Here is a 15,513-nt window from a genome sequence, read left to right on the forward strand (position 1 = left end):
TTGTCTTGTTCTTTATGGCCAACACAGGCTTTTCCCTGGCATATCTCTGAAAATCGAGAGTCCACCTTATGAGAGGATTTAAGAGTCACAGTGGAGTTGACACCATCAGCTACCAGACAGTGTTGAGAAGCCAATAAGAAGGCTAACAGATTATATAGCGCCTTGATGTGTGGAGTACAAGTCACAGGAGGTTCTGCTCAAACTTTATAACACATTGATGAGGCCTCATCTGGAGTCCTGGGTGCAGTTTGGGTCTCCATAAAGACACAGCAGGATTAGAGAAGATCCAGAGAAGAGCAACTAGAGATGTGAATTTCCCCTTGGGATTAATAAAGTATCTATCTATCATATAGTGCCTTTCATTCTATCTATCTATCTATCTATCTATCTATCTATCTATCTATCTATCTATCTATCATATAGTGCCTTTCACTCTATCACTCTACAATTAATGATAATTAATCATTAATTAGAACATTCGAAGACTCTGGACGAGAACAGGCCATTCAGCCCAACAAAGCTCGCCAGTCCTCTCCACTTAATTCTTACAAATAAACATCAAGTTGAGTTTTGAAAGTTCCTAACGTCTTACTGTGCACCACTCTACTTGGTCGCTTATTCCAAGTTTCTATCATCCATCCATTATCCAACCCGCTATAACCTAACTACAGGGTCACGGGGTCTGGTGGAGCCAATCCCAGCCAACACAGGGCACAAGGCAGGAAACAAACCCCGGGCAGGGCGCCAACCCACCACAGGTGTCTATCGTTCTTTGTGTAAAGAAAAACTTCCTAATGTTAGTGTGAATTTTCCCCTTCACAAGTTTCCAACTACTTCCCCCCGTGTTCTTGATGAGCTCATTTTAAAGTCACCGTCTCGATCCACTGGACTAACTCCTCTTCATCATGTTAAACACTTCAGTCTGGTCTCCTCTTCATCACTGTAAAGGCTCTGCTCTTTTAATCTTTGCTCATCACTCATCCCCTATAGCCCTGAATCAGCTCAGTTGCTCTTCTCTGGGCCTTATCTAGTGCTGCTTTGTCTTTATGGAGACCCAAACCTCACACAGGACTCCAGATGAGGCCTCACCAGTGTGTTATAAAGCCTGATCAGACCCTCCTGTGACTTGTACTCCACATGTCAAGGCGCTATATAACCTGACATTCTGTTAGCCTTCTTAATGGCTTCTGCCACAAATCTGCCCAAGCCTGTATGCTATCCAAGTCCTTCTGTGATGATATAATGGATTCCAATTATCTGCTAATCCACCTATCTTGGTATCATCTGCAAACTTAACCAGCTTGTTCTTTATATTCCTATCTAAATCATTTCTATATATTAAAGATAGCAGTGGCCCCCCCAGCACTGCCCCCTGCTGGTCACCACTCTTAACATCGGCCAGTTCTGATGAGGTTCCTCGCACCATCACCCTCTGCTTCCTGTGTCTGAGCCAATTCTGCCCCCATCTACACCCCACAACCTGAACTGCCATTTCTTTTAGTTTGATGCCAACCTTATGGGCACCTTATCAAATGCTTTCTGAAAGTCCAGATAAATAACATCATCTGCTCCACCCTGGTTGTCTCCTTTTGTCGCGTCCTCATAGAATTCCAGCCTGTCAGTAAAACGCGACCTCCCTCTTCTGAGCCCACGCTGACTGTCCTGTCCTTGCCATGTGTTGCTCAATCTTATCCTTAATAATTCCTTCCATTCATTTTCCTGTGATGCCCGTTAAGCTTACTGGCCTCTAGTTGCTCTGATCTGCCCTGTCACCCATGTTATATAACGGGATGATATTTTCCATTTTCCAGTCCTCTGGAGTCTCCCCAGTGCTCAGTGATGTCCTAAATATGTTTTAATGTTTTCTGTCTGAACTCGCTGGCCCACATCATCTGCTCCTTGTGATTTGTTTGATTTCTGCCTATTTAACTCTTTGAGGGCTAAATATTTTTTTCCAAAAAACTCAGTTATCTTAAAAGCACACAAAGCAATGGTGTCACCCATAAATCAACATAAAACGTCTGCTGCTGTCGTCACCTGTTCGGCGTCCCTGGCAGCAGCGGGAGGGCGGTGGGCGGCCCGATGGCCAGCAGGAACGCACGGCAGGCCTGCTGCCTGGCTGTCTTTGTATGGCAGGTGGGTAGAGGTGGCAGCCGCAGTGTGACGCAATCTCATTTGTGCCACTTGTCATTGTAAGTGGCGGTCCTCCCAGGGCAAACATTGCTGTGGGACATCAGCTACACAAATGTGTTCACTTGTACCTCACTTTCGTTCTCGATTTCCATCTCCAGATCACTTGCATCAAAATCGGAGTCCAGCAAGTCAGAGTGCAATTCAGCGATAACATGCAAAAACGGCATCCACAGAATATTTTGCTCTGCATGTTTGTTTTGGTCACTCGACCAGATGTCGATGCCATTTGAAAGGTTGTTTGCTCTTTGCTATTCATGTACGTGCAAGGAACTGAGGTCAGATCAACAAAGCTAACTTTCCTTCTAGCAAAGAGAGTCGAACTAAAACTTAACGGCAAGATTTGTCTCAGATCACGGCTGATTACCGTCCTCTACCCCTGAATTTCGACAAAAGTCGACATCTGCCCTGAAAGAGTTTATCTCAGCCACTCTTCTCCTTTTCCAATTTCCAAATCCTTCAGCAAGTCCTTAGTAGTCCCTGTTACTGCTTCATCATTTGTGAAGACCTCAGACAAATGTGAGTTTAGGGCGTCTGCTGTTTCCCTGTCTGTATCTTTTAATCTCCACTGCACTTGACCTCTTCCTTGACTGTTCTTCTGCTACTAAAATACTCAAAGAATCTCTTAGTGTCGTCTTTCACCTTAACTGCTGTTTTCCACTCAAACTGTCTTTTAGCCTCCATGATATCCTTCTTAATGGTTTCCCTAAAATTCAAGATTATACATGTGAAAAGATGTGAAAGGCGCAATATAATAAGGGAATAGGAGATCCTGTAATATAATTTGAATTCCCCTTTACTAATCCTGATGCTCTACTTTTATTACTAAAATCATTGGCTAACTAGTAAGATTACAATATGCAAGCTTTAGAGGCATCTCAGGCCCCTTCTTCAGGCAAGATGTAATACAATGCAATTGTTTTGTAATTGTAATTGTTTGTAATTGGTGTAATTATGTAATTGTAAGAGGGATTGTTTGTAATTGATGTACTTATGTAATTGTAATTGTAACAGTAATGGTTTGCAATTGATGTAATTATGTAATTGTAACTGTAAGTGTTTGTAATTGATGTACTTATGTAATTGTAATTCTAATTGCTTGTAATTGAATTAATTAATTACATCTGGCCTGAAATAGGGGTCCGAGTCGCCACGTAAGCTTGAGTATTGTAATCTTTCTTGTTAGCCAATCAAAGGGGTCATTTTGCTTGACTTCTAGTACATTCATAATGGTGGACACGGTGCAAAACTCCAGTACTACTAAAATCATTTCATTTCTTACAAACACCCCAAATAGGGGGTGCCTTATACTACTCTAGACATTTGATGGCGTTGCTTCTTAGTTATGGTATTGTTTGTTTTCTCTTATAGACACTGCCCCCTAGCCCCCTAACTCAGCCTCACTTGTGCGGCGCCCTGCTCGGATGAGGCCAGGGGGGCAGAGGTGGGGTTTGAACCCGAGTCACCGGACTGCACTGCCACTGGCTGGTCTGATATGAGCTTTCTTGGTGTCATTCAGTCACCTCCTGCACTTCCAGGAAGATGATCTGAGGTTCAAAGTGGGCACGTTCTTTGTTCTGCCAATGGTCTCGGGCCCCCCAGGTGGTGCCGTTGGTGAGGACGTTCATCCCTTACAGTATCGACGTCGGCCTGCCATCTCCCACAGTGTGCTTGTCTGCTACTTTTCTGCCAGCCAAATAAAGCTGCAGGTCGACTTTGCTTTGGCTTCACGACAAGGGCTTAGCGGGCAATTAGAAGCTCCTCTCACATGGGGGTCTCTAAGTGCCCAGCTTCACGCTATTCCATGCTTTGCTCTTATCCGTACGCGGGTGTAAATCTTACCGTGTGGCACAGTGATCTGGAACGGTCTGCTGGGGTTTTTCAAGTTCCACATCGTCAGGCTTCCGTCCGAGTGGCTGCACATGAACTGCTTTCCTTCGTGGTGCCAGCTGATAGAGTGAATGGCCTGCATGTTGAAGAAGGAGACAAGAAGCCAGAAAGAAATCAGCCATCCACACGCACTGAGAGACCAACAATAAAACCTGACCGAGACCTGACAAAGCTGCCAACGTCCAGGAGGTGCGATGGTAAGGGTGGCCAGTTCAAAACGTAGCAACGTCCATTGCGCGGACAATCTTATCTTCTGGGCGGCCAGGTGACCCTGTGGTGTGAAATTAGAATGAGGTCACCGTCACATGTATGGGCTGCGAAAGGCAAGGTAAGGAGGTTGGCATCAGGATGGGCATCCGGTCTGCAAAGGTTCTGCTCCCAAACCCTACTGACGATGAGATTTGGCACAAAGCAGTGCCCCCTACCCGCCTAACAGAAAATCTAGGGGTCCAGATGCAAAGGGAACCCAATCTGCGATGGTCCTATACCTAAAACACTGGGGGGAGAAATAAAGGAGAGCTGGTGGGAAAGTGAAAGCACCGATGGCAGTCAGGACAGCAGATGGCAACACTGAGAGTCTAGAAAGGGCTTGTGGCAGGGGTCCATTCTGAGCCCACCGCTTTTGTGATGATTAGAGAAGTGCAGGAAGGACCACCAAGAAAGCACCAATGTCAAAACCCGAAGACACAGAGAAGACACTGGGCTGGGACGCTAGCTTACAAGAGCAAGGCTTTAAGGGAAGTGATGGGGCAGGAGGTGCGGAAGAGGTGGGTGCAGGCTGGCCTCGCGGGGGCGGGCTTTGGGGTCTCAATCTGGAGCGTCGGGTGACAGAAGGGGGGTACGTTACCATCGGGAGGCCTGTAGAAAGTGGCAGAGAGAGGAGATGGAGAAGGGACAGAGCTGTGAAAAAGTATTTGCCCCCTTCCTAATAGCCCACGTGTTTGCATTTTTTGATACAGTGAATGGCCTCGGGTCTTTTGTAAAATGAAAGCATTGGAGAAACGGGGCCGACGTGACACAAAACACTCTTTGTAAACCGGAATATTTGGTTATTCCAAGGAATAAAGTCATCCAGAGCCCCGCAGGACAAAAAGTCATTGCACCGACAGTCTCCGTCCTCGGCTGCCGCTCCTTTAGCAGAGATAAGCGCACATTTGCATTTCCTCTAATCTCATATCAGCCTTTTCTTTAATTCTGTTTACGAGTTTTGATAAGAATTCGCTATTTATAATAAACGTGCAGACCTACACACCGACGTCTTGGTAGTGAATGGTCCAGCAGTCAATGTGTTAACTCGGTAGCTTGTTCTAACAGTCACGTAACCAGAAAAAAAACGTTAAAGGGGGGACAAAGGTGACATTCAAGAAAACTGGGAGGACCTCCAGTAGCGACTCTTACAATGAGAAGCGTTCAGTCTGTCCACAGAGAGGCATGAGTGACGGCGGTGACAGACAGACAGACGATCGATGGATTTGGTGCTGCGGTTCCTTTGGACGGTGGCGTAGCCGTCACCGGTAAGTCACACGATGGTGGCCTCTGCCTTTTATTTCAATAAACAACGACGTACAACGTGGGGATGGTTAGAAGAAATAGGCGCATCAAGCATACGGAACTTCTGTGCCCACAGATAATCTGTTTTACGATTGTCTATTTACACCAGTGGGATACATGGGGGGCTTCATTCTCAAAGTCCTGAATCGGGTGACTTTCATTTTCATTAATATGTCACTTGTCACAACAGGGGACTACGGGAGCTCAAGTCGAGTCGAGTCGAATGGCTTTCTTGTCACACCACCCATACGGCGCATTGCAGCAGAGGCAGAAATAACAAGACCACCGCGGCGCAACGTACACATAAACAGGGGACAAGTGCAGGACAGGAAAAGACCCAAACAACACTGTAAATAGATCACTAAATTGAGAGAAAGAATCTGACATTGTAACACGTAAATAGATAACAACAAATAAGAAAGAAAAAAAACGACAAAACCAACAAGTGAATGAGCTGCTAGGAGCAGATCTGAGGACAGGGGGCAGCACAGAGTTCAGTTTCCGGACCACCAGAGGCCACAAGCCATTGCAGAACCTTCCAGAAATGATTTGGATGCTACAGAACCTTTCTGCCAGATGGGTCCTACACAATACTGTAGGATTTGTGGATGCAATATTTGATGAAGACGTCATTAATGGAGGGCAGGGAGGTCCCCCTGAGCTCTTCTGCTCTGTGTTGTTGGTCCAACACTGCAGTCCCCAAATCAGACAGCGCTGCAGCTGGTCAGAACGCTCTGGGTGGTGCCCCCTGTAGAGTGTGGTGACAATACGGGAAGGTGGGCTTGCCATCTTTAGGCAAAAAAAAAAGGCAATCCTTTGTGACTTGTGTCACCTGTTGATGATCCATACTGATCTTTCTAGAAGTTTCACATTTCATGTCATTTTCTAACCTGCTTAATCCTGACAAAGGGGTGGAGCCTATCTCAGCCAGCATAGGAGGGAGGACAGGGCGCCAGTCTAACACAGGGCGCACACACACACACACACACAAACACACCAAACATACCAAATACACACACACACACAAACACACACACACCAAACACACACACACACACACCAAATACATACACACTCTTACACACACACCACACACACTAAATACACACTCCACACACACACCAAACACACACCAAATACACACACACACACACACTTACACACACACACCAAACATACCAAATACACACACACACACACACAAATGCACACACAAACGTACACCAGGGCCAATCCAGCGTCGCCAGTCCACCTAATCTGCATGTCTCCGCCCCCACAGACACAGGGAGGACCTTCAACAAGAACGTTGGTCTGCTTACTGTGAGGCAGCAGCGCACCGCTGTGCCACCCTGCCACACTAGCAGTTTCTCTCTCACAGTATTTTAGTTAATAATGCACAGGTTTTGCTCGTTTTGAGTGCACAACTGGATATGTGACAGGTGGATTGTGTGACGTGAGTAAAACATTTTATTTATTATATGGATATTCCTCACATTGTTTGTAGAGGATTGCTCAGCTCTTGGTTCTATTTTTAATATCCGAAACATCAAATTAAATTTTTTTTTTGGTCATCACTACCAACTACATGGGCTAAACAACTATATTAACAAGAATATCATTTTGTAGGCCACAGCAAAAAAAAATAGAGCAAAAGGACAGGCCTAAAAAGGCCACTCCAGGCTAACAAAAATCAGTCAGTCCGTAGTCTGAAATCCGAAGCCAAAAAGACAAAACCCAACAACCCAATGAGCAGACAAATCCAAAGACAATTCTCATGGATACCAAACTCCAGCAGTTCTCAATGAGCCACTGCAGGACTCGTTTCCTTCATCCCAATAGAAAAGTGATGGGCGGTGCCTCCATGGTGATGTCATGATAGCCCCACCCCCTGATGGGGTAACACCCACAGAAAGCAAGGAATGTAACTTCAAAGGGCGCATACACAATGCCTAACAATTAGACAACATTAACATATGTCGAGATAAAGAAATATTACATAAAAACAAGAAACACACTTACTGGTTTATTTTCCAACCCGCTTTGTCCTGAAGAGGGTGTCACACGCATAGGCATGGGAGGCAGCTAGAAGGACCAAAAGAAGGTCATTCCATGCCAAGCCAGGGGGTGGCAGGGTGCTTTAAACCTCTCTCTTTATTCCTGTAGACCACACAAGGGTGTCCTATCTATCTGCCCTGGACCAGCTGATGTCACTTACACCCGATGACGTCACTTCTGGTTCCATGTGGGTGTGTGTGGAGGGGAGGGGGTGGTATGGGGGTGGTGTTTGGGTTCAATGATGTCACTTTTTTCAACCTGCCTTAACAGCCAGATGACTTCCTCTTGTAAACTCAGTTCTGTTTTGGACTCGGCCCGTACACAACTCTACTCCCAATGTTCACTTCTTTGTAGCTTTACTCAAGTAAACGGGCGGCCGCCCCAAACCATTTTCCTGTGTCAAACCTTTTCCTTTCACAAGGGTCATGGGGGTCTGTTGGAGCCTAACCCAGCTAGCAAAGGGCACAAAGCAGGGAGCAAACCCTGGACAGAATCACGTGAAAAACTATCATTGAAAAGCAACAATACGCTCAAGGCAGGGAGTTAAAGCCCGGGGGTCTGTATTGGGAGAGAACTGCAGTGCACTGGAGTCTCAGGGTACTGTCATGGTGAGGGTCAAAGTATGGAGAGGTTTAGGTTAACATGGCTAACTGTGCTCAGTTAATGGAGTGCAGTTATGAATGATTGAGGAAGGGGGCAATTATCTTTTCACACGGGAAACACAGGTGATGGACACCATTACAAGTGTAGTAACGTAGAAGTGGTGTCCTCTGTTTCTGATGTCTCCCTTTCTCAAATTACGCTTTATCAAAATATCTGAAGCCACTCTTGGCGACAATAATGGAGGAGAGCAGGAAGGGGGCAAACACTTTCACACAGCACCACAGCAAATGACCATTTCAATAGCCACGATGGACTTGTCTGGGGGGACGTGGGGACATTCTGGGACTGAGGGTTACAATGCTGAGGGCCAGAAAAAAAGGTGTCGCCTGCATGGAGGAAATTCTGAGAGGTGTCCGCCATTGTGACTTGTAAAGAAGGACCCCCTGATACTGGAGTGAGAGGTTTATGAACAAAGAGCGTGGGAGTAAGAGGAGGAAGATGGAAAAAGAAGGAAAGCAGAAAAGAGAGGAGAGAAGGACCAGGCACTATATGATAGATAGATAGATAGATAGATAGATAGATAGATAGATAGATAGATAGATAGATAGATAGATAGAAATGAATGGCACTATATGATAGATAGATAGATAGATAGATAGATAGATAGATAGATAGATAGATAGATAGATAGATAGATAGATAGATAGATAGATAGATAGATAGATGAAGATAGGCACTATATAGATAGATAGATAGATAGATAGATAGATAGATAGATAGATAGATAGATAGATGAAAGATAGATAATATATATAGATAGATAGATAGATAGATAGATAGATAGATAGATAGATAGACTATATGTGATAGGCAGATAGCTATAGATAGATAGATAGATAGATAGATAGATAGATAGATAGATAGATAGATAGATAGATAGATAGATAGATAGATAGATAGATAGGCACTATATAATAGATAGATAGACTGTATAATAGATAGATAGATAGATAGATAGATAGATAGATAGATAGATAGATAGAGTGAAAGGCACTATATAATAGATAGATAGATAGATAGATAGATAGATAGATAGATAGATAGAAAGATAGATAGATAGATAGATAGATATAGATAGATAGATAGATAGATAGATAGATAGATAGATAGATAGATATAATAGATAGATAGATAGATAGATAGATAGATAGATAGATAGATAGATAGATACTAATTTAGTGTAGTTGGCAGGATCTCAACATGGCATAGCTAGATTGATGGCATCTGCTGATGTCACCTCTGTGTGGCATCAGGTCCCATTCCAGGCTCTTTTCACTTGCAGCTCCAAGTTGGCGTAACCAGCTGCTCAGCTCTTTTTGAAATTCCCTCACTGTGAATCTGAAGACCCTCTTGTTTGTCAAATTCCCATTGAGCTGATAAAAGCCTTTAGGTTTTCTTATCAAGGATGAGTTACTCGCTTAGATTTTTCTTCTGAGCCCCTTACTTGTGATGATCAGTTTGTCACCTGCTCCTGTCACACCTGTTCCCAAATATTCCCACACTGCAATAAAGGCATACACAAAAACTAGAGAAAAACAAATTTTAAGTTGAGACGCTTGTCTTTAATTTTGCAAAGAAAAAACAAAAAACTTCCAATGGGGTAAACGTAAATGTCCTTGACAAGGTTTCTTAAAATAAGCTAAATAATTGTAAATACAAACAATAAAGCAAACAAAATTTAATGGCCTGATATAAATACTTTCCACTTCCACTTTCATTTTTTGCATTGCGAGACTGATGTTTACCTGTTTACCTGATTATGTTGGCCATATTTGTAAGTCACGTTGGATCAAAGCATCTGCTAAGCAAATCAATGGAAACGTAAAAGTCCCCCTCATGACTTTGTCACTGCACTTCATGAGACCCCCACCACAGACAACGCAAACGGCTGAATCCTGTACTTGTGTGACTGCTGCTCTGCCATCCTCTAATTAATTTGCATTCCCAGTGTGTTAATGTCACTGATGTCTTTGTTGTAATAATTTGTTGTGACATGCAACTTAAGAGGGATGTTTTTTAAATTTTTTTTTTAAACAAAGAAAATGTTTAACGTACAATTAACATTTCCATTTTAAGCATATCATCCAGAACTGAAATGTCTTTAGTTGAGGCGTATTTAGCACACGGTAGATAGTCGGGGTTTTCGTGTGAAATGGATGTTAAAGTTGTTTTAAGTCTTTACTATGAGAGGAAGCAGCAGCAACTCGTTCAATTATTCATGTGGAGTCGCCGTTTGGCTAATCCGAAAAATGGAACTGCATGCTAAATTAGCTCCGGAATAAATGAAATGTCACTTCTGAGCAAAGCAGCATCTTCTCATAAAAATTACAAATCTTTTAACAAACAGATAAATGGAGAAAAGAGCACTGCATAAGAAAGAGATTCGAAAGGCACTATATAATAATGATAATAGGATAAAGATTTGAAAGGCACTATATAAGAGTCTAATAGGTATCTGTCTGTACAGTGCCTTTAAAATCTGTTTGTTACGTTTTATGTCTCTCTTTGTATTATATAGTGCCTTTCCTCTATCTACCTTTCTACAGATGCCTAATGGGAATTTTTTATAAAATCTCTTTTTAGTAATAAAAAAACACAAAATGAGCCTTTTTAGCGGAGGGTAGACAAGAAGTTACAGATGATCCCTATGAGTTACAAAAGGGCCCTATCTATCTATCTATCTATCTATCTATCTATCTATCTATCTATCTATCTCTCTATCTATCTATCTATTATATAGCGCCTTTCACATCTATCTATCTATCTATCCATCTATCTATCTATCTATCTATTATATAGTGCCTTTCATATCTATCTATCTATCTATCTATCTATTATATAGTGCCTTTCATATCTATCTATCTATCTATCTATCTATCTATCTATCTATCTATCTATCTATCAATCTATCTATTATATAGTGCCTTATCTATCTATCTATCTATCTATCTATCTATCTATCTATCTATCTATCTATCTATCTATCTAGCATATAGTGCCTTATCTGTCTATCTATCTATCTATCTATCTATCTATCTATCTATCTATCTATCTATCTATCTATCTATCTATTATATAGCGCCTTATCTATCTATCTATCTATCTATCTATCTATCTATCTATCTATCTATCTATCTATTATATAGTGCCTTATCTATCTATCTATCTATCTATTATATAGTGCCTTTTAAATCTATGTGTCATGTGTCACTGTTCTTTCTCTAGCCGAAGCTTTTACAAGAGGGGGAGCCTGGGGGGAGTGTGGGAGAGAGAGACTGTTAGAGGGGCGGGATCATGAAGAGGATGCTGATAAACAGGGTGGAGCCTAAGAGAGAGATGAAGATTGTGAGGGGTGGGACCTTTGAATAGAAGCTTTTAGGATAGGCAGAGAGGGAGACAGTCAGAGGGGTGGGGTCTGTGAAGGAGATGCTGTTCAAAGGGGTGGAGCCACAGACAGACAAAGAGAGAGAATCTCAGCGAGGCGGGGCCTGGGTAGACGATCCTGTTCTAAAGGGTGAAGACAGAGAGAGTGAGAAATGATGAGGCCTTAAATAGCAGCACTTCTGTGATTGGCTCCTATTCTCAAAGCCTTTGGCCGTCAGCGAGTCCGGCTTGGACTGGCTCGCTTAATTTATTGAAATGTGTTGTGCAGATGGTGTTGACCACAAGTGAGCAAAGCTGTTGGCATAAATGTACAGGTAGTGGACACAGGAGAAAAAAATGAAAAATTAGTGTAGCCCCATTGAAGGAGCCATGGAAGATCAAGGCAGCAGCAGTGACACTGTAGGGAGCTGAGGATAGAGATGTCCTCCAGTAAAATTCAGTGAGAGATCGAGGGTAGAGATTGGACAATGGAGTAGACTACCAGCCTCAGTGACAACAACATAATGACATGAAAAAAAAAAAAACACAAAATGAAAGTCAATCAACGTATTGTTTTGTCGTAAGAGTACAACCACCAAAGGAGGGAATTAAAAGAGATCTGAATATCAAGTAGCCAACACTGAAAGTGGAGACGCTGATGAATATTCATGAATTTCTAATTATTTGTTCAAAGGGCAAAGTGCAAAATGACAGAGTAAATAAGTAACGTATGTGATTCATGAAAATGACAAGCCCTTCTCGAGATCCTGCTCAGGTCAAAGTGGGTGTAGAATGTAGAAGATGGATGGATGGATTTGGACAACTCCAAAATAGTGATGAGTGTAAGTCACACACCTTCTGATTGGTGTTGGAAAAAAAAAATATTCAAGAATTGTGTCACATTTAAAGAGCTTGGTGTCCAAGAACTGAGCCCAGGCATGGTGACAAAACTGAGGGTGTGAAGGCCCGAGACAGGCAGGTGGCATCAGATGCCAAGAAATCTTCACAAGCTCAAAAAAAAAATCTCTTTGAATAGGAAATGGCATTGGGCATATCAGAAAATATGAAAAGAGATTATCTGCAGTGGGCATAGACGAATGAAGAAGAAGAATTGGGCATGTGATAGAAAATTGAAAAGAAAATGAATATTATGAATAAGTTGAGTCTGTTAGAAACATTTTACCATCACATTAAATTACACAGGTGAGCCGACTACTTATTTAAGTTGTGCCCCTGGCATGATAAGCCCTTCTCGTGATCCTGCTGTGGCTTCTCAGTCTGACGTTGCCATCGGTGAAGTTTTTCTTTTATTTTCTTCACTTCCTGGTGAAACTAAACTCGCTGAGCACAGACCCGGGTGTTAAAGTGAGCACAGGCCCTTGTCGTATAACCAAAGCAAGATGGGATGTAGTGGAGCAGGAGTAGATGCTCGAGTCGGGGGTAAATCACAAAAGTAAACGTGACTGGTGCAGCCCTATTGTTCTTGTTCCAAAGCCAGATGGTTTCCATACGCTGTTCTATAGGTGAATAAGATCTCAAAATTTAACGCATAACCAGTGCTGCTTGTTGATGGGTTATTGGAGAAGTTGGGTAACATTGGATCTCACCAAAGGATGCTGGCGGGCACCTCTAAAGGAGACTAGAAACCTGACTTCTCCAGCCTGGAAGGTTTGTTTGAGTTTACTAGGATCTCTTTGAACTTCACGATATGTCTCTCACATTGCAACATAGGATGGACTAAATTCTATTTCCACATGGTGAATATTCTGTAGCGTGTCTAGATTTTCAGTAATGACTGGTGGACACACCTGATACGGCTGCAGGTGATGCGCGACGGCCTGTGGATGGCTTCTTAAACAGCAAATCCAAAAAAGTGCAAAGCGGGCACGTCCGAAACTCATTACTTGGGCTATATACATGGGTGAGGGGGTTTGATTAAACTGCAGATAAATAAGATTGGGGTGGAACTCACGTATCTATGACCACGGACACAGAAACGGGTTCATGCATTCTTATTACAGAAGGTTCATTCCCAAATTTGCTGACAGAGAGAAATAATGAAGAGGTCAAAAAAATAACCAAATCCTGAAGAAGACAGAGAGAGACAGACTGTCAGATGGGTAAGGCCTGGGAAGGAGATGATGTTATAAGGGGTGGAGCCTAAGAAAGAGAGAGAGTCTGTGAGAGGTCTTTAATGGAGCCTAAGATGGATAAGGCCTGGGAGGAGATACAAGAGGTGGAGCCAAGAAAGAGATTCTGTGAGAAGAAGTCTTGTGAAGAAGTCTGAAGGAGGCAGAGAGAGAGAGATAGAATCTGCAAGAGAGGAGGGGTCTGCAAAGGAGATGTCTTTAATTGAGGCGGAGCCTAAGAGAGAGAGAGAGAGAGAGAGAGAGAGAGAGAGAGAGAGAGAGAGAGAGAGAGAGACTATCAGATGGATAAGGCCTGGGAAGGAGATGTTGTTACAAGGGGTGGAGCCTAAGAAAGAGAGAGAGAGAGAGTCTGTGAGAGGGGTGGAGCCTAAGCAAGAGATACATTTAGAAGAAGACTGGTGGAGGCAGAGAGAGAGGGAAACTGTAAGAGAGGAGGGGTCTGCAAAGCTGATGTCTTTAATTGGGGTGGAGCCTAAGAGCAAGAGAGAGAGAGAGAGACTATGATGGATAAGGCCTGGGAAGGAGATGATGTTACAAGGGGTGGAGCCTAAGAGAGAGAGAGAGTCTGTGAGAGGGGTGGAGCCTAAGTAGGAGATACCTTGTGAAGAAGTCTAAAGGAGGCAGGGAGAGAGAGATAGAAACTGCAAGAGAGGAGGGGCCTGCAAAGGAGATGTCTTTAATTGGGGCGGAGCCTAAGAGAGAGAAAGAGATTGTGAGGGGGTGGAACTTTAAAAGGAGGTGCTTTTATAAGAGGTGGAACCTCTTTTTTCTGATTTGACAGCCTCTTTGTCCTCTAATCTGATTCTGTGGAATCCCTGACTTTATCGAAGACTTTGGCATTTGGTCCGGGAGTTGTCCTCTCTCAAGTGTTTGATCACGAGGAACATCCGCTTATGTTTGTGAGTTGTGAGTTACTTCCCAGGGAGTACTCATCCGATAAAGAGGAGCAGCAGTTGACATTCTGCGATATTACTTATGGGGTTGCAAGTTTTCTTCAGTTATTGACTTTGCTCCCTACTGCCATCTGCTGGGGGACTCTGGCACTGCCCAAGTAACCCTTACTGCAGAGAAGCCACTGCTCGGTCCAATGACATTTCATGGCTCCTGATAAGAGTGGCAGCAGCTCCAGGAGGACAAGGCCACTACGTTTATGTCCACGATACGTTTGCAAAGGAGGGGCCGCCTCGTTATGAGAACCGTTTCCTGGACGAGAGTATCAGATTGTAATGATGGCAGGCAATTAAAACACATTAAAAAGAGCTTGACTGTGAATTCAGGCCAAAGTCAATTCAATCGGTACAATCCCAGAGGCAAACGCTAAGCACCTTCAGCACGGGGTCTCGGCACGTTAGCTTGCTGCAGCTAAGTAACGTTGTTCCAGTCCCCGAGGAAGGACAAGTGACGGTTGAGCCACTGCTGATCACCACTGCCTTGCATTTCCCAAAGCCAGAAACGGCTAATTGGCACAAATCCCAGAAAGAGAAATGTTTTCATCATCCAGGGTGACCAAAAAAGGACACTTCTGCTAATTAGATGACAACGGAACGACTTGCAGTGAAGACATTTGTTGTCCTGTCGTCACTGTGACTCTTGAACTCAAGCATCAAGAAAATTCAAATCACCCTTAAACACTACAGAGTATTCAATGCCC

General features: G+C 43.4%; 1 protein-coding gene across 10 annotated transcripts in view; it reads right to left on the minus strand.

Annotated features, from left to right (window-relative positions):
- The window catches only part of stxbp5l (syntaxin binding protein 5-like), a 565,552-nt gene that overhangs the window by 249,215 nt on the left and 300,824 nt on the right, over positions 1–15,513 (minus strand). For all 10 annotated transcript variants that reach the window (XM_039745949.1, XM_039745947.1, XM_039745945.1 and 7 more), the window contains exon 8: positions 4,033–4,156. In XM_039745949.1, coding sequence (XP_039601883.1) covers positions 4,033–4,156 — 124 coding nt within the window. The remainder of the gene's footprint in view (positions 1–4,032; positions 4,157–15,513) is intronic.

The sequence above is a fragment of the Polypterus senegalus genome, chromosome 2 (assembly GCF_016835505.1).
Source record: "Polypterus senegalus isolate Bchr_013 chromosome 2, ASM1683550v1, whole genome shotgun sequence".
Taxonomy (NCBI): domain Eukaryota; kingdom Metazoa; phylum Chordata; class Cladistia; order Polypteriformes; family Polypteridae; genus Polypterus; species Polypterus senegalus.